The following is a 22,505-nucleotide window of genomic DNA, read 5'->3' on the forward strand; positions in this document are numbered from 1 at the left end:
CACAGATACACATATAGATCAGTCTGATCTAGGAAATCCCTCTATTAGGCTTCTCTAAGATAACTTTAGGCAATATCACATTAACAGTGGAAGCTAACCATTAGGACATACAATATTGTCAGATATGAGGGCATGTATTATTTTGGTATGGAAAGTAAGTTTCCTGTTGTCATTGACCATTAATATCAGTTACATTTTTTGTAACTAACTTCCTGCATTTTCTAAGTGAATAATAAAAATTGTCTTTTACTTTTTATTATTTGACAGTTCATACATTTATACAATACATTTAAGTCAATTTCACCTCCATCCCACTTCCTTTCTTTTCCACTGGAACCCTTTTTCTAAGAAGTTCCCCACCCACTCTCCTGTCTTCTTTTTGTGCATGGTCCACAGAGTTTACCTGGAGTTTCTTGACTGAGCATGGTGGGAGGTTTTCATTTTTTTTTTTTAAATTTATTTTCTTGTTGCATCCTAACCAAAGCTTTCCCTCTTCACCACCATCCACTCCTCCACTGTTTCTCTTCCAATACAGGTGAGCATCCCTTGGAGGTCCACCAGCCGTGATATATCAAGCTGCACTGAGGCCAGGCACCCCATCCTCAAGAAAGGGTGGATGAGGCAATTTGGCAGGAGGAATGGGTCCCCAAATCAGGCAACAGAGTCAGAGACATCCCTTGCTTTCACTGCTAGGAGTTGGTGGCAGATTATTTAATGAGTCAAGGGCAACTTTCCAGTTGTGACACCACTGAATAAAATGACATCCTCCCCAACAACCATTAACTGTCGATATTCCCTCAGGGAATATTGTGGCCTCATATGGCACCACCCTCTCCATAATGAATTGTTGGTGGACCCGATCTTGTGCAGGTGTTGTGCAGATTTCCACAGCTGTAGTGCTATGAGTACAGTGGCCATGCCATATCCAGAAGATATCTTTTTGTTTCCCAGCTCCCTGTCTTCTAGCTCTTACACCTTCTCCATCACCTGTGTCACCATGTTTCCTGAGATCTAGAAGGCAGTGTATGACTGCTCATTTAGAGCTGAGCATACCACCATCACTTATTCTTACCGCTTTGGCCTGTTATGTTTCTCTGTATTACCTGCCTGCAGTGAACTTCTATAATAGCTTGGAGCAGTGCTAATCTCAATGGTGAAGCAGAGCTGGGCAAGAATGAAAGTACTTTCCAATTTTTCCCTTGACATTATAACATAGGAAATGAAAAACATCACTCATAATTGTATTTCCATTTATTTATACACGTGCTTCTGTTTATGTGTGTTTCTGGGAAGCAACTGTACTATTTACAAACATGTATATTGGAAAATGTTCCTTGGATTATTTCCTTAAACCTAATGAGGATATGTCCATATTTTTTCTTAATATTTTTTAGATCTGTTTATAATAACTTACTTCAGCCCTAAGTTGGGAAATCAAACATTTTCCCCTTTCAAAGAATGTTTATCTGTGTACCTTCCCAGAAACAAATCTGAGAAACTAGAGGGCATCTAGTAAAGACAAGGAAAGATGTAAATGTTTTACAGAAGAGATAAGAACTGTATGAGAGAGGTCGTGCTGTGTTTAGAGAAAAGGAGAAATAGCTTGTGTGCCTTTCTTTGAAATGCATCTCTCACCATAGGCAGCATCTAAGGACTGCTTCCTGTTCCCTTGCATGAAGGGTGTTCGGCTCCATGTTTCAGAGTCTTCTAATCTGTTTCTTCTTACCTGCCAGCTTTACTAAACTTAGTTGGGTTGTCTTGTATCACTGCATTTATGCCAAAAGAGATGGAATGAAGTTTTTTTATTTAAGCATTTGCAGAGAATAAATGGAAGATTATACCTCCTCTGTGCTTGGATGTCATAAATTGAGCCAGGCATTTTTAAAGTAGTGCGGCATGTTTTCACAGAAAACAGCTGAACTAATGTAAAGATTCCTTTAAAAAGACTTTGCTTGCTATAGCATTTTTCTAGCATGTAGTTGAATATACGTTTTGTTGCAACAGCAGTGTGAATTTTCTGTTTATCGTTGACATTGCTCCACTTAGAACAGTGGGGTTTTGATAAATAAGGTACTTTTAGTCCTTGCAATGATTTTTAATATTTTCTCTCTTTTCTTTATGTCTCCACAGAAGTTCATGATGAAGGTGAGGCCTTGATCTTCTGCTGTGTGTGTGATAGTTCCTGTCTTAGTGTGGGTATATGTGATAATTCATGTGTTTTAGTGTGGGTATATGTAATACTTTCTATATTGTAGTATGGCTATATATAGTATTTCTTTCTCTTTTTTTTTTTGACTTTTTGAAATAGAGCTTCTCTGTGTAGCCCTGGCTGTCCTGGAACTCACTTTGTAGACCAGGCTGGCCTCGAACTGAGAGATTCACTTGCCTCTGCCTCCCAAGTGCTGGGAATAAGGACATGTGCTGTAGTATTGCTTATGTATGGTCATAGGCAATATTCCATAAATTTTAGGATGGCTATGTGTAGTATTTTATAAGTTTTAGGATGGTTGTACAAACTTGCTTTATGTTTGCACAATAACTTTCCTTTAAAAAATGAAATCAAATATTTAACATTTAAATGTAAATCACCTGTTTTGGTTTTATAATTTAAATAAGTTTTGACACTTTGGGGTTATTTAGCACCAAATTAAGTTTAATTAGTCATCTTTAGGGATTTCTCCCATTAAAGTATTTTTCAATTATTACTTGATTAAAATGTTACCTTTGTAGGGATTCTGGCTATTTTGCTTTTGGAAGACATTTAACGTGAATCTCATGGAACTTTACATTGGGAAATGAGAAGAAGTTCCATATTAGTTACTTTTTTGTTGCTGTGATGAAATGCTGTGACCAAGGCAACTTATAGAAGAGAGAGTTTGTTTTAGCTCATGGTTCCAGAGGGTTAGAGTCCGTCATGGTGGGAAGGCATGGCAAGCAAGCTGCAGGCATGGTGCCTGGAGCAGGGAGTTAGGAGATCACATTCAACCATAAACATGAAGCAGAGGATTAACTGCAGGCAGGGTGATGCTATGTCCTCTCCAGGCTTGCCTCAAGTGACATTCTTCTAGCAAGGCTGCATAACTGAAACCTCTTCCAACAGTGCCATCAACTGGATGTCAAGTGTTCAAATACCCCATCCTCGGTGGAACATTTCTTATTCAAACCACCACAGGCATCAATAACTACATATTTATTCTAGAAGAGAAAGTAATTCATCCCTATTTTATTTCTCAACTAACTTAGAAAATTGGAAGCCCTCCAAAGGAAACATCTTAAGAGTTTAAAGCATTTGGTAATGCCATTGAAGGAAGAAGTTGAAGACAGAAAGAGGAAAATGAAGTTGAATTTTTTGGGGTAGTTTCAGCCACATTATCCTATAATTATTCAAGAAGCTTGTTGTTTTATGCTAAAACCTCAGAAACAATAAAGACATCTATTTGTATTCAGTTAATAAATACTTAATACAATTTATAACCCTTACAAATTGTATTAAGTATTTAATTTAATTTTTATCAAATTAAAGATAGAAATTTCTGGAAATATGCATGAAAATTTCGGATATGGATTGAAAAGGAAAGAAATGAGACAGTTCTCTTGCACATCCATTGAATGAGTTAGTTAAGGCTTTCATTCCCATTCCAAACCCCAGGGTAGGAATTGTTGCCTTTCCCAGGTTGACCCTATTCGCTAATAGTAAAGACTACGAGACTGCTGATTAGATGACAGAGGCTAGTATTTATTTCTTTGAAGCTACCTCTTACCAAAGATGTGGAGCATCTTTCAAAATATCATGTAACTCAGTTCTTATTTTTCAGTAGAAAACACTGGTATATGATAAGGAAAGGGTGCTACATGCTGTATTACATCTATCATGACAAGTGTTTTGGTTGTGTAGATATGATAAACATGAAAATATGAATATATGCCATTTCTTGCAGATATTAATAGTGACCTAGGTTGAAAAAATTCAGTTTTTTTCTGAATATGCATTTACTATATTTATTGAATCATTGCCTGGTAACCCTGACCTCTAAACCATGCTGTATCCACAGGTGCATACACTCATCAACCAAATTACTTACCCCCAACTCCTTTGCAGGAGCTGATTTGTAAAACAGTTCAGATAGAAACATGAGGTTGGCCACTTAACTCCAGATGTTATGCCTCTATGATAGAATTAGGTTCTGATTTCTCCTAAGTGTGGGACAGAATTCATCACATTAGATATTGAGGAAAGGTTGGTGTCTCATTAAACAAACCACACACATGTGATTAGGGCAGTTTGCACCACTTAGTAGGATGAACATGATCAGTTTTTATCTTGTCATCCTGACATACAGCCAGGTGGATGTGTACTTGTTATGGGAACCTCTTTGTGATCGCTGGTGCCACGGTTCTTGTGTTGGTGTTATCTACCTCATGGTAGTGTGTTCAGGGGACTTGTGGTTTCCACACTAGCACAGGTGAGAGGCTGGCTCCTTACCACCAAGCCACTATTTGCTCAATGTTTGACTGGGTTGGCCAAGTCAGGCGTCTTGTTAGAATCATTCTTGATATTTTTGTGGGGTTCAGGACTTAAGAATGGCAGGACTGTTAGAGAATTTTTTTGTAGCTGGGACTCACATTTGGCTGCAAATGGCAGACCCTACCAGGCCCTGATGCCCCTGGGTGAGGCTCCTTTTACCTCCAATTATTCTTAGACCTTGGGGAAGGTTGGGCAGAGGCATTTTCTCTAAAGATTTTCCCCCATGAAACAACTAATTTTTCTTTATTCCTGATGTTAATATTTGTACATATACTTAAATGTTTCTCCACTTAAATATCTGAACACTGTGGAAGAAATCTTATTACAGATTATCCTTGCTGTGTATAATGTCTGTTTCCGGTGCCATGGTTCTGTATCACAGGACTTCTAGAATTCCATGACACATGACAGCCTCCCAAGGGTATAGAAGATTAGTGAATCACATTTCCTTCCTTCCCCTGTTCCCCTCCCTTTGTTTTCCTCATTCCATTTCTCCCTCCTTTTTTCTGCTCTCCCCTCTCCCTATTCCTCTCATCCCTCCTCTCGACCCTCCCTCATCTTCTCTCCCTCTTCTTTCCTCCCATCCCTTCCCCCTTTTATCCCTCCCTTCTGTCCCCGTCCCTCAGAATTGTACACAGGACTTGTATGTGATAATCCTTATCACCCTACCACTGAGTTTTTTTGCAGCTCTGATTTCATTTTTTACAAAAGCCTCACAGAATGACAGCTTTGAATCAGACTATCAGAGTGTTTCTGTACGGAGGAAGGGTTCTCTGTCCACCCTGGTTTAGTATCACACAGCTTTGAAAGTGGCATGACATATTACAGCCATACTTAAGATGTTTAGATATTATATTTTATAGTTAGTGAATTTAATGGCTTTGATAGTCAATAATATAAAAGATAGATTAATAAGCCAGTATATATTGCAATCATGTATTTTTAAAAATATCGAGCCTAAAAAACAGCACTGAAGGTTGACTATAGAACCAGAAATATTCATGTATTGGTAAACCACTGTTATTGATCTTCATCATTACCATTCAGATTTTATATTTATGTGGTTTTTTTTTGTGGCTACAAATTTAAGCTTATGACAGTAATACCTCACATGCAGCTGTAGAAATCCAGCTGTTCTCCTGTCCCACAAAGTGGAAGAGATAGATAGCCCCTATGACTGTTTCTTTAAAGAAATACAAGTGTAGAATATACATTGAGTTCACACCCAAGTGTGGACACTGACACTTTAGTTTACAATGTGATTTCCTTAGGAGGACATTTTTTACATGGTCCTAGAAATGTAAAGGCCCACAAAGGGCCAGCGATGCTAAATTTGTCTTACAATGACTTGTGAACTTTACATGAGGATTTTTTATTTTTTAGATGACATTCAGAAGTATCACTTAGGTTTCATTTGAAAGTTGGGACATTTTTATCCTTATTTTACATTATTCTGTAATATTGAGTCTGTCAGTCATCTCCATGGGAATGAGAACAGCTCCCACCACCTAGAACCGGGATAACCATTTTCACAGGTCATTTTAAAAAGTCAGATTTTACCTTTCATTAAATCATGGGCTCTCTTAAACTACAAATCCCATTAAGAGAGAATTTCATTACCCTACCCCCTCTTCTTTCTCAAGCACCTTAAATGAGGTAGGGGGCATGTATGGCACATGTCTTTGTACACATACACCACAGGCAGGTGTATGTCCTTGTACACATACACCACAGGTAGGTGTATAACTTTGTACACATATACCATAGGTAGGTGTATGCCTTTGTACACATACACCATAGGCAGGTATATCCCAGTACTTTTGTTTCACTCTCTCTTACTGAACTTTCCTGTGAAGACAGAAGAAAAATGTATTGACCTAGTTCTTTACTCATTCATGATTCTCCTCTTTTCTGCCCTTCTTCTGTCCTTTCCATAGACTGCTCAAGGCGGAGGCCACCGGACACTCCTCTACGGACATGCCATATTGCTACGCCATTCCTACAGTGGTATGGTGAGTGAACATCTTGACTGGTCTAGAGTCAGATAGACTGTCTAGAATGTTGAGGGTATCATTTCAGTAATGATAGCAATGAGTTTGAATAGATATGTTCTTTAATACCCTAGTATCTTGTTTAGTTTTCTCATTTTTTTATTTTATTTATATATTTTTTTATTTTATTTTACAATACTATTCAGTTCTACATAACAGTCACAGATTCCCTTGTTCTCTCCCTTCCTGCCCCCCTTCCCCCAGCCCACCCCCCATTCTCACCTCCTCCAGATTAAGGTCTCCCCTAGTTTTCTCATTTTTAAGATGAAGGTTAGATTAATACATATCAGGTATGGTTCCTATTTTCAATGCCTTTGATAGAATTATTACTATTTTTTTTACTTATAAACTATATGGTCATGGCAGGCTTCTTGCTATCTAGTTCTTATATCTTAAATTAACCCACTTCTATAAGTCTGTATTTTCCCAACTGGCTCGTGGCTTACCCGTCTCTTTACATCTTACTTCTCATGGCAGTGGCTGGCAGCATTTCCTGACTCAGCCTTCCACCTCCCAGAATTCTCCTCTCTGCTTATCCCGCCTATACTATACTTCCTGCCTGGCTCATGGCCAATCAGCGTTTTATTTGTCAATCACTCAGAGCAACATATTCACAGCATACAGAAAGACATCCCTAGCACTTCCCCTTTTCTTTTTTTCAAAAAGGAAGGTTTTAACTTTAACATAGTAAGATTACATATAATAAAACAATTATCAAGCCAGAGTTATAGTTATAAATATCTAGTCAGTTTGTATGATAGATTTTTAATATATGTAGAAAAGCAAATTTTAGGAAGAGGCAAGTATAAAATCCAAATGCTATTTTCTATTTCTAATTTTGTTTTAACTATTAATTCATAAGTGCATTAAAATATCCAGATCCAAGGGATCTGACACCCTTTTGTGGCATCCAAGGTTACCTTCATTCATATGCACATGCATATACATAATGTAAAAAATAGTAAAATAAGTCTTAAAATACTTTTTTGAAAAGTAAAATAAAATACTACCTGTAGAGATCCGCAGAGCCTCTTGTCTGTCATCTTGAGAGGGAGTGCTTTGCAGTCAAAATGGAGAGTGAGTCTCCAAGTCAGTTTGATTCCATAACCCTAGGATCTTGACTTCCAACTGCTGTGCCTGCTCATCCAGCCCATTCCTCCATCTCCCTTCATACACCTGTGGACACCATTTAGCCAGATGTGTCATATTCCATAAAAGGGTTGCTTAGTGTTGGCATTAACCACCCAGGCCTTTGGGAAGGGGGGCAGCCTTGCTTAGTTTCCACCATTGTTTCTGGATTTTCTTTGCTGGAGCCCCTTCTCACTGGCAGAGTACTTGTTTCACACAGATGGTCCGGTATTTTAAGCTCATATCACATTCATCTTAGTGTCCTCATTCTTCTGTCACTTAACAAGGTGTTTGAAGTTGGGGGCAGGGAAGATGGCATGAAAAATGATCTAAAGTTTATATCTAAGAATAGATACACTTAAGATAATCTAAAGATGGAGGGAATGAGGCAGTGCAGTTGAGATAATCAGAGTCCCCCGAGAGAAATGTGTATATGGATATTCATGTTGCCCTCCTTTTAGTAGGATGAAGAACTGCATGCCCAAGTATATTCTGGGTGTTTCTTTTATGAAAACTAAAGTAGAAAATAAAAGTGACTAGTGTTCAGGTTTCTTTTGGGGTCAGCGTTTTGATGTTAGATTTTGTTGTACATTTACAGAGGACCATGACTATCACATGAGGGGAGAGATATACAAACATGTCCCGGTCACTTTTCTCCCTATACTGGCAGAGCTCATTTCCTTAGTTTCTTGTGAGGGGCAAAGGTCTGCCTTTCCTTCGTCTTGTTGCTTTGAAGGCCTGCTGTGCAAGTGATGCTTTGCCTCCGATGTTGGGAAGTCTCCACTTCTCACAGAATCAAAAATTTTTAGAGAAACACTAATCAGAGATAGACCGATAGCAGCTTACTTGTCCAAATTGGACTCTGATATGACTGTACACATTTTATAATAATTTAATTTTATTTAGCATATAAATTATGATATACCTGCACTTATATACACATGTACATTATACTTTATTCTCATTCACCTCCCTCACCGCTGTCCCTCCTCTGCCCTTCCTGGTCTTCTTTCCTCCAAATGGTCCCTTTTTCTGCTTTCATGTCACATAGAGCCTATTGCTGTCTCTTACTTCCTCTCCCTTCTCCATTTACACTTCCCCATCTTTCTCATAGTCCCTCTTTACTTCATGCACTCACATATCACCCATCACCCTATTCAGAATGGCTGTCATCAAGAAAAAAAATGATAGCAAATGATAGTGAGGATATGGGAAGGCAGGAACCCTTATGTGCTGATTGTGATAATGTAAACTTATGCAGCCACCATGGGAATCAGTGTGGAAGTGCTTCCAAAAAGCTAAAAAGAGTGACCATGTGACTCAGCTCTACCATGTATGGGTATGTGCCCGTAAGATTCTAAGTCAACAGACCATAGATGTACTTGCTCATCCATGTCTATGGCTGCATTCATCATGGTAGCTTCAGTAGGACTGTCCACATTTCGTGGTGATGACTGATCTTGTATTTTTAGTATCTGTGCTGTCTCTCCACCTCCCGGTCTTCCACTGACAAACTGGCCTTTGATGTTGGTCTTCAAGAAGACACCACAGGTGAGTACCTGGTACTGTAATGGAACCCTACTCAGAGCGAGTCTGGCTAGACATGGTCAGAGACACATGAGGTAGCTGTTTGTATAATAAAGTCAGGAAAGTGATTTTCTCTTTGACATTTTTGGCAGAGTGGGAGAATGTATTTTTTTCCTTCTGGTTGATTACTCCTAGGTAATTGGTTAGATATAAAATTTTGACAGCATATCCTTTCTTGTGGGTTGAGAGAGAAAAAGTCAGTGCATACCGCATGATGGGCTGGCTGTGGTGAAGCTTGCTGATGTTCGCTGAACAGTTTGTAAAGTATCACTGCATGACTTTTAGTCATTCATCTTCAAACATCCTTAGGTATAATATAATAGTGTGCTCAATGTTAGCACTCAAACACAAAAGTAGAAAATGAAATTCTTTGTTGCTTTGCCTCCAGGGCTCTGCTGTGCTGTGTGTCCAAAAAGACAGCTGTTTCCCTATTTTGTAAACAATGAAAAAGGTTTATACAAACAGATTTATCCTTCTGTGAAATCCAAATATGAGAGCACAAGATTTTTCCGTGTTCTTGTTCTTTTTCATCTGCCTCTACGTTGACTCACTGTACCCTGGCTAGAGCATTTCGTCTTTTACAATGAGCAGGCATGACTTCTGGAATGAAACTTTAGTAGCAGAGCTAGGGATGTAACTCAGTGGTAGAGCACTTGTATACCATGTGATGAGTCCTGGGTTCAATTCTAAATGTCGAAAAAATAAAATTAGATGCCAAGTAGAAAAAGGGATGGAAGGAGAGAATCCAACTTTTATTATGTTATTTTTTCCTGGTAGGGACCATCCCTCCATCCACTGCTCACTCCATTTTACCTCTTTAAAAAAATAGTTCTCAATGAAGATGTTGTTCAGTGGTAGAGTGCTGACATGTGTAAGGCCCTGGATTCTATCCCTAACGCCATGAACCAAACGAAACTCATGTAACACACATGCACCAAGTTTCTGGGAGCTGTACTTAGCACAGTGTAACTACTGATTATAGTTTTATATCCTGCAATCTTCAGCAAGCAAGAGGGAAAGAACTGAAATCTTTTCTCCACACACAAAGGTTGTGCATGCCTGAGGAGAGATCTTCATCCCGATGTAAAGTTCAGATAGCAAAACAGTACATGGTACCCACATGTAAGGTATAAGTTTACATTCTGTATTGTCATTAAAAATGGTTTTTAATATTAGCCAAACTTTTACAAAATAACAGAGATGACAATGAAAAAATATTTATAATGAGCCCAGTTAACTTTTGATAATTTTGATAATCCTAGGCATAAAAAGATAAAGATAATATTCAGATATTTTACTTTATCTTATATAAATTCAGTTCTGTGTTTTTCTAGTTTCTCAGTTTCTTTCTTAATGTATTTTAGAAAATAGTTAAGTAAAAAATCTTGAGTTTGCACACCAAAACACAAGATCTAGGCCATGTATTTATATACTGAGCTAATTTCATGGCAGAGTAACACAGCCGCCAGTCCCCCACCCAGAGTCCTCCCCTACACCCTGAGCCATTATTCTACCCCGCTTTCTCCTTTTTTGTGAATTATTGAAGAACCATGGCATTTGTCCTCTATTTTCTGTTTGCCTTCACCAGAATTAAAGAAGGCAGAGGATCTTCTTTTTTTTTTTTTTATGTTGATGAATTTTCAACTGCTGAAGCAATGACTGAGAAACAGTGGAGGTACTATCAGTGTTTGGGGGAATGAATGAAAATGTGGATCCAGTGAATGGGAATGAAGAAATCTGCCTGGTGATGTGCAGCTAAGACTGGTTTGAGTGAGAAGAACTGCTTAGGCCCAGATTCGATGTTGACTATGAGTTCCTAGGATGCATCCCAGATGAATTTACTCATTGAGACAAAATTAATTGTTGAGTGCTACAGTGTGGTGACAGGACCTGGGAAAACCCCAAGGAACAAAAGGCACACATGTTCTGGCATTTGGGAGTAAGTTAGGAAAAAGAAATATTATAGAAAAATAATAAAGGGCAGGCAAGATGACTGAGCAAACCCAACAGTCTGGATTCAATCCCCAGATCCCATATAGCACAAGGAGCAAGCTGCCCCCTGATAGTCATGTGTATGCTATGGTTTGTGGTATACAGATGCAAGTAAATAAAAATGAAAGAAACTTAAAAAATGAAAAACAATAAAGCTTGGTAAGGGCGGAGAATGGCACTTGTAGATGACGGGTACCATCAGAACACTGTGGAGTTGTCAGAGAGGACGAGAGAGTTCGGACTTCACAGGAACTGTGGGTGGGCTGCCTTTTCACTCCTGGTGTGGGTGGTGGGACTCAGAAGGCAGGAGGACGTGTGCTTTGTGCTGCTGCTTGGCTTACTTTAGATGTATTTGTTTTAATGTACACCCAGCTCTTCTAGTGCATCTTTCTGTACTATGAGTCTCTTAGATGAATAGGAACTAATGCATTTTAAAAGGAAATAAAGCAGAGCAGTGGAGACAGGATAATGAGATCTTTAAGATAGCAATCCTTTGTGTCAGTTTTTAATCAACAAACGAACATTTATAATGCAACTACCCCAACAGAAAACCTCAATTCCTTTTGATGAAAATCATGTAAAAAGTAGATTTATTTTTAGAGAGTAATGTAACAAGATTGCTTAAGGAATGACATCACCCTGACTAACAGACATATCTAGTCCTATGTTAACCCATGTAAATAAACTGTCATTTTCCAGCAATTCTTATTGAAAAAAGACACCAAACTATCACATCCATTTCCCATTAGGAGAAAGTTTGCATTTCTCTATGTCCTACCCTAAGTGAATTTGGCTGAGTTCTTTTGATTTTCAGGATCCAAGAGATTAGTTTGCATAACATCACATATTTCTGAAAGTCCTGTGAGTGGTATCACCGGAAGAGGAACTGGATCTTAGCTTAACTGCATCTTCTCCATGTTTCGATTCTGTCACTCACAGGGGAGGCTTGCTGGTGGACCATACATCCTGCCTCTAAGCAGAGATCAGAAGGAGAAAAGGTGCGGGTTGGAGATGACCTCATCTTGGTCAGTGTGTCTTCTGAAAGGTACTTGGTAAGTGTGGAACAGGACTGAGGACTTGACGCCTTGCTGAGAGATGGATCCATGAAATGATGCTTCCTAGGGAGTGTGCTTATGAACAAGCAAAGCTGGGGAGGTGGCTCACAAAAGCCTGGGTCTCTATCTGGTGAGCTATAAATAACTCTGGAGAAGAGGAGACTTCTGTGGCCTGAGGGGGAGGGTGGCTCCTTGGGTCTATTGAGCAGGCTTCCTTCCAGACCTTGATATGCATATTCATGAGGCTGATGGTGCCTGCTCCTGGATCCTTTTATTAACAGATGTAAAAGGAGTCTAATCAGGAGTTTCAGATTCTGTGGTCTTTAATTTGTGCCCCACATAAAGGCCGTATCAGTTGGGTTCTCATTCCACATTTTGATGCTTAGGAAAGTAATTGACTGTGTGAGAGACACTTTAAGCAGCAGCTTGGCTGCCTTCATGCCTGGATTCAAAGGGTAGGGGCTAAGCATAGGAAAATGAAGAAGTTACTTAGTCATTGAATGTAGTTTTTGATTTTTGTGGGAGGCAATTATGGATTTAATTTAACATATTTATTAGGCTGTAGTTTTCCTAATCTAAAGAGTAACTCTGTATAGAAGTTCACAGAAGAATGAAATCCATGAAATGGTAGAAGGGACAAGTATATAATATTCTTTGTTTTTTGTAATTTTGTTTCTGATTTGAGAGAGGGTTTCACTATGTAGCCCAGGCTGGCCTTTAACTCATCATTTTTTTAACCTCACCCTCCATTGCTGGCATGGTACATCTTCACAGCCATACTCAGCTAAATATTATCTTTCTTTTTTGCACTATTGGGTATTCATCCCAGCCCTCATGTATGCTAGGCAACTACTCTACTACTGAGCACTCTCTAACTGGGGAAACAGGTCAGTCCATTGAGTGCTTATATACATTCATGAAGACATGAGTTCAGATTCCAGAACCCATATAAGAAAAGCAGGGCATGGCAGTACACTTGTCTTAATTATGGTGAGTCAGGGACAAGCAGATTCTTGATGCTTGCTGGCCAGCCTGCCTGTTCTACTTGGTAAGCTTCAGGTCAATGTGACCCTATCTCAATAACAGAGTGAATGTCATCTGAGGTTGACTTCTGGCTTCCACATGTGTATCACACATGTACACATACATCTGCATACACACATACAGGAACATGGACACACACATACACCCAAGACTGTAACAGGATGGGCTTGGTAATAAAGTCATTTTCAATGCACCCATGTGTTCATTTCATTATCAAGTGTTCCTAGGAAAAAGAACCTTGCTTGGCTTCCTGTGTACAAAGTGGTGGTGCTAGAGACAGGGGAATGGCTTAACAGGGCTTCCTGTCATGGACAGGAAAAATCCTATCTTTGATGCATCTGTTCCCGTGTAGCTGTGGGAGGCTTAGAATGGTCCTCCACTTTTGTCTCGGACATTATCCCTGTGTAAGTTTCTTGTGCCATGCAGCTGTGTAGTTTATTAAAATATACATTATTAAACCCCTAACATGGGCCAGGGCTGTGGGCCGTGAGGGTGATGTGTGCTGATCCGAAGATGCACCTTTCAAGTTTAGCTGGCTTAGAACCCAATAGCAAGAGAAACAACTCATGGCCCTCTTCAGCGCAATACTCCAAACATGTTCCCATTTGATTTGGGCCCGACAATTCCTGTCTGTTGTGGTTTCCCAGCTTGCACTTTGTGCTGTGTAGCAGAGGGTGATTTGACAGGGAGGCTTCGTTACAAATCAGAGAGGAGTGGAATATTCAGAACTTGAAAGAACTAGGTTTCTGATGTCCCGTCTATGGCTATCAACCCGTGCAGTTCTAGAACTGGCTTCCTCACCTCCAGATTTGCTGTCTGTAAAATAATGGGAACACCCAGTCCAGACCGTCCTGTGAGAGGCAATGGGGGAAGGCACTTGAGTGTCACCGAGTGATCGAAGACTGCGGGAAGAAGTGACAAAAAATGACACTTGCGGTTCACTTTGGAAGTAAATAAACCCTATTCATTAAAATTTACTACTAGTTTCCAAGCTTCATTTTTCCCAAGTACTTAACTTCATTTTTCTGAGTAGACTTTATATATATATATATATTACAGAAATGTGGTAGGGATATAATAGATAAATAATTTGTATTAGATGTAACATAGATATAAAACTATATTAGATATAAAACAAAATATGTAAATATGCTTGTGTAAATGCATAAATACATTTTATGTTTATGTTTATATATGTTTATGTATATATAGAATTATATAAATATAAACAAATATATATGTACATATGTGTGTGTGTGATTTTGAGACATGGTCTTACACTGTAGCCCAGGCTGGCCTTGCACTCATTGTGTAGCCCAAGCTGGTCTTAAACTCACAGTGATACTTCTTTCTGCCTCAACCTCCTTAGTGCTAGGATCAGCCGCATTAGTGACCACACCCAGTTCTGGGGGATCCTTTAAATAGAGGAAAACAGAGCAGCATGCCACAGTGCCTGGATTTCTGTCTCATGTGCTAATGAGGTCAGTGCTTTTATTGTTCCCACCCACTGACTCTCACATAGACAGAAAGAAGGAAACCCAAGAATACACTGTCTGTGGTTTCCGCCCTCGGAGAAGAAGTGCTGAAACCAAATCATGTTAAGTCAACTTTCTGCCAGTGTGACAGATACCTGAGACAGGCAACTTAAAAGAAGGGAAGACTAGTGGTGGGCAGAGCACTGTGTCAGGGGAGACATGGAGAGCAAGGCTCCTCACCTCATGGCAGTGGGGACATCACTAAAAAGAACTAAGGATCCTCATCTTCCTGTCAAAGGCTCAGCCCCAATCACCCAGATTTCTCCCTCTAGGCACCACCACCTAAAGGTTTCCTCCCAACAGTTATGGGACTGTCAGTATTACAGGATGGGTGAGGGATGCTGATGCTGACAGATGTCCCCTTTGATCTAAGTATCACTCATTGTTGTCTCACATTTCCACTATGATTGGATAGTAATGGGTCATGCCGTGGTAATGGGTTTGGGGTGGATATGGTGGACTCAGTGCAAAGGCTTTTAGAAAACGAATGCAAATAAAGAAGAAAGGTAGTGAATGAACTTTAAACACTTTAGGCTGCCTTTGAACTCACTGTGAAGTCAAGACTGACTCTGGTCCTCATGTCTCCACCTTCCAAGTGATAGCATTACAGACATGTAGCACCAGGTTTACTTTATGTAGTTAGTGCTCACGGTGGCATTTGTGCTCAGTCTTATACATTCTAGAAAAGCACTGTTAACTGAGCCACATCCCCAGGCCTCATGTGAGTCCTCAGTTTCTTCATCTACAGTATGGGAATTATGAATAATCCAGCTGACACAGAGGCATTAGGAGAATCAAATGCTGAAATCTTAGGAAGATCATCAGCCCTTGGGTAGTGAGTGGCTGCCATTGTTTGCTTGGGGGGGCGGTTGTGCCTTTGCACAATGATTAAAGAAGTGTGCCTATATTTAGCTTGAGGAAGAAAAACCTGGCCAGAAGAGGACTATTTATAGAGTGTCTTAAATAAATATCTATTATGTGAAAGCAACATCTGTATTCTGAGATGCTGATATGGTTAAAAATGAATGAAAACTTTTGTCTCAAAACACATTGATTAAAGTGACTATAGAAAGTTAAAACTCCCAGCATTTGACTTTTTCTTATCGGGTCTATGACTGTTGAGCTATTTTTCTTTCATTCTTGAGCTCAATTAAGGCTAATCCGACTTTTCCCTTGGAACATGAACGGGGCTTGAAGCCCTTGCAGTGGTGAATTGATGGCTGGCTGATTTTCCTCCCTCCCATCTGCAAAAGCACCTCCCAAACAGAGAGGGCGCTATGGTCGGCAACCCTCAGCCTGTCAGCTTAAGTTAGACACAGGTCGATTTCCAAGGAATAAAGGGTCTTGGCTGTAAGCATGGTTGTAAACTACTCATGCTTCTTACGTTTGCTGTTTGCTATTCTAATTTGAAATGGCATCCTAATCTTTTCAAGAATATCCAGAAGGGTTTTTCTGTGCTCCTATTGGACAATTTGTTCTCTAAAGAGGCTTTTGCAAAGCAGCTTATATGTAAGAGAAAGAACTTAACCTTGTGAAAGCGGGACAAGTTGGTGTTACTGACTTAGGATCTACTTCAAACGGAATAAAATAGGATAAGTCACATGAAACTTCATTTTTAATGTGTCATTGTAAAGTCTGTCTGGTCTGCACCAAAGTTTCCCATCTGTCTTTTCATTCTTGAAATGTTGATTTTTCTGTTGTTCAGGTTACTTGTAGACATTCAAAGATCTTATGATCCATAAAACTATGCTCCAATAACTGATTGAAAATCAGTCAGGGGTCTGGAGAGATAGCTCAGTGGTTAAGAGCTCTTGGTGCTCTTTCAGGGGATCCGGGTTCTGTGCATGTATCATAGCATGTATATCGAGGTCAGAGGACAACTTTCAGGAGTCAGTTCTGTCCTTCTACTATGTGGGTCCTGGGGATTGAACTCAGGTCAACAGTCTTGGTGGCAGACATCTTTACCTTCTGAGTTCTTCCTCTAGCCCTAGCTCCATATTTTATCAATGACAAACAACTAACACATGTTGTTTTCTGAGAGATAGAGATAAGATGCTGATGGTACCAAAAGGGACCTAACTCATGTCTCCAGGCTTGGCACCATGAGCGTTGACCCATTTGCTCAGCCATCTCTGTGATCTTTATCTGGGATTTTTAAATAAGAAATAAAAAGATATTTTGATTATGTGACAAGTTGCTGAATTTCCTAAAGCTGAATAAATATATCAACAGAAGGCAGGGGTCATTAATATTTACAAGTGACTTGTTATGCCATCCAGTTTAATTTGGGGGTCATCCCAAACACTTTGCCACTGACCCATCAGGCCCAGCTCCTCCAATTCAATTTTAGTTAATTTACCTTGAGCCCCCCTTTCTCTCCCTGTGGCCCAGATGGTAGAGCCATCGAACATTACATTTAAAAAAGCATCCACATCTTTGTCCCTCATTTATCTTTTTCTTATTTTTTTCCAAAGAAAAAAAAAGCTGCAGCCTGAGGGCTAAGATGGCTTGTTTACTCATGTTTCTTGTCCCTGGATGCTAATTTATTTGGAATGCTGTATCACCAGGGCCCAAGTGCCTGACATTTAATAAGAGATAAATAAATGAATGAAAAATTGCATCAGACAAGGGCTGAATTCAAAGAATCTTAGAAAAATGTTGGGGCAATGGAACCTTCTGGCAATCTGATAAAACATTCAGACCTGCTGTCACAATCAGCTTTTAGAATGCATCAAATAAATCCATAGGATTAGAAAAGAAATTAAAAGGTCAGAATATAGCTCATAGGGTTTGAGTTAAGATCCCCAGGGAAAGCTGTGGGACACTTAGGTCTTTGAGATTTTGTGTTTCTGTCATATAATATCTCATTCCCCCAAACATAAGTTTAGGATCAGCAGTTTTGATGGTCTCTGCTCTACTGCTCCTAAATTGGAAACTACTTTTCTTTTCCACTTTCCCCCCTTTTAACAAATTGCCCAAATGATTCTTGTACATTTTAAAAGTTAAAATTCATGGGCTGGGAGTGATGGATCAGTGGGTGATGGCTTGCTAGGTAAGCATGAATACACGAGTTCCATCCATCAGAACACATGTGTGAAAAGTCATGGCTGGAGAGATGACTCAGTGGTTTGGGTCACTATTATTCTTGTAGGAGACCTAGGCTTGATTCCTTGCACCAACATGGTGGCTCACAACCATCTGTAACTCCAGTTCCAAGGAATTCAACACCCTCTTCTGACCTCTGTGGGAACCAGGCATGTATGTGGCGCGCGCGCGCGCGCGCGCGCACACACACACACACACACACACACACACGGTGGGGGGGTGCAAAACACTCATGCATGTAAAATAACATAAATCTAAAAGCTGGGTGTGTGGTGGCACTCAGTGGGGAGGTAGACATAGGTGATGTCTACTTGCCAGGCCAATGAAAGACTCAAAAAACTTGGACAGCACCTGAGAAACAAATGCTGAAGTTGTCCTCTGGTACACACACACACACACACACACACACACACACACACACACACACCAAATAATAAAGGTTGAAATAATTAACATTAGGTTAAAGGTGAGTGAGACCTGATTGCCAGGAGCCCTGAGTCACGACACATGGCTTTACTATGCCTGAGACTGCCATCTTACACACTGTTGAGCCTAAGGCTGATTTTGCTTTCAGTCTATGCCATCATCTATCTCTGCTTTAAGGACAACTCATCTTGGTTTCAGTAGTTGGACTGTTGCTGCCTTCTGAATATTTAATAGCAATGGGCCTGGCGTGATGCTGTTCCTACTCAGATTTCTATTTTGCTGTTTAAGCAGCAAAATTAAGTAGAAGATTCCAGAGACAGTGCTTCCTGAGATGATTCCTTTTGAAGAGCAGGTTTCATTTAGATAACTCTATGGCTTCAGTATATTCTTAAGGACATAGTTAGAACTCTTCCTAACAGACTGGCACATTCCCACTTTTCCATTTCTCCCATGTGAGATTCATCTTTTTGCTTAGGTCTCATTTACAAATCCTTTTCAGTTCCCCCACTCACCCATGACTTGCTGTGGGAGCTCCTGGCTGCCGGAAGTGTGAGCTCCTTGATCTGGCACCAGCCTTTGTCTGCAGATCTGTCCTTCTCTCCCCTCCTCAGTATGTACCCGAAGCTTCAAAGAGAGGACTTTGCACTGCACTCTATGTCCTCAGGACTCTGCCCTTTGATTATGGTAATCTCTTGGCCATATTTTCCCTTTATCAGAGTTTTTAGGCAGCCAGAGGGGCCTAGTCCACAACTGTTCCAAGTAGTTTGATATATTAAAATAAAAATCCAAACTGGCTCATAAAACATTTTTAGTATCCTTAAAACATTTATAGCCAAACCATTGACATTATATTATACATACTTAAATATGCAGTATGCATCTACTTGTTTGGAGACAATGTATCTCAAATAGGAGATCCAGGCCATGTGATCTCACTGCTTTCCTCAAAGCCTTTGCCATGAAAACTCCCACCTCTCCCCATGGAGCCTGTTTCAGTTGTTTGGTTGGAAATATTCCCTTTTGATAATTCCTGAAGCAGTTTGAATGTACTTTACACATTTAAAAAATGTATTAATGCATGGCATTTTATGTAGCTCACTTATCTCCCCCTACAAGATTACAAATACCCTTGGGGCCAGAAGTTCACTCTGATAATACTCAGAACAATGTTTTAGACAATACATTGAATGAATTCATTCCATGTTGTTCATACATTCATTCAGTCCATGATGTATGAACAAATGGTTATCTGTCCTGAGTGTGTATGAACTTGCAGTTGGTTTAAAACCAAAATAAAATATAAGAATTATTACTGTGAATTATTTTTAGGAGTTTTGATAAACTATACATGCTGTGTATATACACACACATGTGTCCAAATCTGTTTACTAAGTCATTGACATAGAAATAACTCAGATTTTTTAAAATCTGTACTGGGGGCTGGTTCAGTGAATGAAATGTTTTCCATGTAAGCAGGAGGACCTGAGTACCAATCTTCAGCAAGTATATAAAAAGCCAGGTACAGTGGCATGTGCCTGCAGTTCCAGAGATGGAGGTGGAGGGAGGAAGATCCCTGGAGCTCCCTAGCTAGTCAGTCTAGTTAAATTGGTGAGGACTAGATTCAACAAGAGGCCTTGTTTCCGAAACATAGAGAGGCGACTGAAGAAGACACCCAACTTCAGCCTGTGGCCTCCATACTCATGAGTATTCACACATGAATACAAACAGACACACCACCATGTACACAAAGAGAAATGAATAAAGGTTGATGATAAAATTATGCTGTTTAGATTTTATAGGTCTGACCGGCACCTTCTCCTTGTGTATTGAGTAGCACTCTGGATGGTGAGAGGCACCTCTGTGAACCTCAGTCAGGCAGCTTGAAGGGAGAGAAAGAAATGAATCAAAGAATTTGTTGTGTGTTAATCGTCACAGAAAATACACTGTTCTTATTTATGGAGCAAATGGGATAGGATTGGTCTGTGAACACTGAAGGCATTTTCACATCAGCAGAAAGAAAACTGAGCCAGGAAAGGAGTCTCAAGTGGGGACTGAGCATAAGAATGGCACCCTAAGGTGACTAAGAACTTGCATGAAAGCAAAGGAACAGTTGGAGTTTGAGAGAGAGAAAGAAGGGATTGCTAAACCTGATGATCCCCTGGGAAATTTTAAAATCTATTGATTGGTGCATTTACTGATGAAGTTCGTATGTGTATTTTATAGTGTCAGTTTCAAAAGATGGGGTTAATATGCAGTTTTTCAGCTTCAAAAGTCTTTTATTTTAATTGATTTTTTGGTTAGCATACAAAGAAATCAATTTCACTGAGACATTTTCTTTCACGCATAGATATCAGACATTTCATACTTAGTCATCCTTTTGTTTTTAGTGTGTGCCCCCAGTTCCTGCTCTCCTCTTGTGGGCCCTCCTCCACTCTACCACTGTCCCCTTTTGCTTTCATGAAACACGTAATTACTTTGCTCTCTCTAGTTCATTTATCTTCCCTCTGTCTAGATCTCTTCCTCTTCTCATAGTCCTATATGTACACATACATATATGTATGCATGGATGCATATACTGTTTTTCAATCTACATCTTTTTTGTCTTTTGAGAAAACATGAAATATTTGTCATCCAGTCTTCCTTATTTCTCCTACAGGATGATCCATCCTACAATTCTTCATTATTGATGAATAAAATTCTCTTGTGTATGTGAGCTGCATTTTCTTTATCTGGTGGTTTCTTTGTAAGAGAATAAGTGAAATTGTTGCTGAAAATTGGAATCACCATCTACTGGCTCTGGTATCAAATTGCAGCTAACAGTCACCAAAGGGTTTTATTCACATAATGGCTTGTCAATAAACTATCACAGTATCATATGTACAAAAGTGAATGATAATTTCAAGTGCTCACTTTAATACAATTTTGTCTATCAACAACCTAAAGACAAAGTTTCTTCTTAAAAATAAATTTTCTCAGTGTATTTGTTATTCATATGTGTGTTTTCTGATTACGGATTCAAGTCAGTAACTCTTAGGATGAACCTGAAAAGTATCTAAAGTTACATAGTGTTCTAGTTAGCTTTACCTTTTAGCTTGATGCAGCCTAGAATCACTTGAGAATGGAGTCTCATTTGAGAGGTTGCTGTGAGCAGATTGGCCTGTAGGCATATTTATGGAGGATTGCCTTTATGGAATTGATGTAGGAGGGCCTAGCCCACTGTGGGTAGTACCATTCCCTGGGCAGGTGGTTCTAGACTGTATTAACAAAGCTACCTAAGCATGGGTCTTGGGGAATGAGCTGGCAAGCAATGTCTTCCAGGATTCCTGCTTGTCCTAGGCCAAGATTTCTCAATAATGGACTGTGATCTGGAAGTGTAAGCCAAGTAAATCCTTTCCTCCCCTAAGTTGTTTTTGGTCAGAGTGTTCCATCACGGCAACAGAAAGGAAACTAGAACAGATTGATACTTCTATTATTTTTTCTGCTCATGCTTCAATTACCTTGTTTAGGTTTATCTATTTTTGAGTCAGAGTCTTGGCATGTTGTCCAGGCTGGTCTTGAAATCAGGATCCTTTTGCCTCATTTCCCCGAGTGTTGAGATTCTGGGTGTGTGCTTCCATGCTGTCTAGTGGTTTGATCTTTGCAGACCAGGCTGAAGTGCATGTTCCTGACGGCTGTTTCCAAGCCAGCAGTGTTGCTCTCAGGCTGCCAGAGCCCCTGCACCAGGCTTACAGCAATGCCTCTTCTTGCCTCTTGCTGCAGCACTTGTCATACGGCAACAGCACCTGGCATGTGGATGCTGCCTTCCAGCAGACCCTCTGGAGCGTGGCCCCTATCAGCTCAGGAAGCGAAGCAGCCCAAGGTAAGAGATCCACTCTAATTAAAAGGCTTGTCCTTGATATGGAGTTGATGCTGATCGCTGGAATTGTGATAATGAGCTGATGGCTAATTAGAGACCTTTCATGTTCCCATATTCCATCATGCAGAAACATGACATTTTAGAATCTTGCCTAAGCTGCTCTTTAAAAATGAAGCCCGTGCTAGACTTCGTCTTCTCTTA

The 22,505-nt window shown here is 39.8% G+C and overlaps 1 protein-coding gene across 1 annotated transcript in view; it reads left to right on the forward strand.

Moving 5' to 3' along the window:
- The window catches only part of Ryr2 (ryanodine receptor 2), a 593,927-nt gene that overhangs the window by 237,381 nt on the left and 334,041 nt on the right, over positions 1-22,505 (forward strand). Inside the window, 5 exon segments of the mRNA XM_028859656.2 lie at positions 2,131-2,145; positions 6,463-6,537; positions 9,177-9,255; positions 12,223-12,335; positions 22,208-22,307. Of these exon segments, the coding sequence (XP_028715489.1) occupies positions 2,131-2,145; positions 6,463-6,537; positions 9,177-9,255; positions 12,223-12,335; positions 22,208-22,307 (382 nt within the window).

The sequence above is a fragment of the Peromyscus leucopus genome, chromosome 5 (genome assembly GCF_004664715.2).
Source record: "Peromyscus leucopus breed LL Stock chromosome 5, UCI_PerLeu_2.1, whole genome shotgun sequence".
Taxonomy (NCBI): domain Eukaryota; kingdom Metazoa; phylum Chordata; class Mammalia; order Rodentia; family Cricetidae; genus Peromyscus; species Peromyscus leucopus.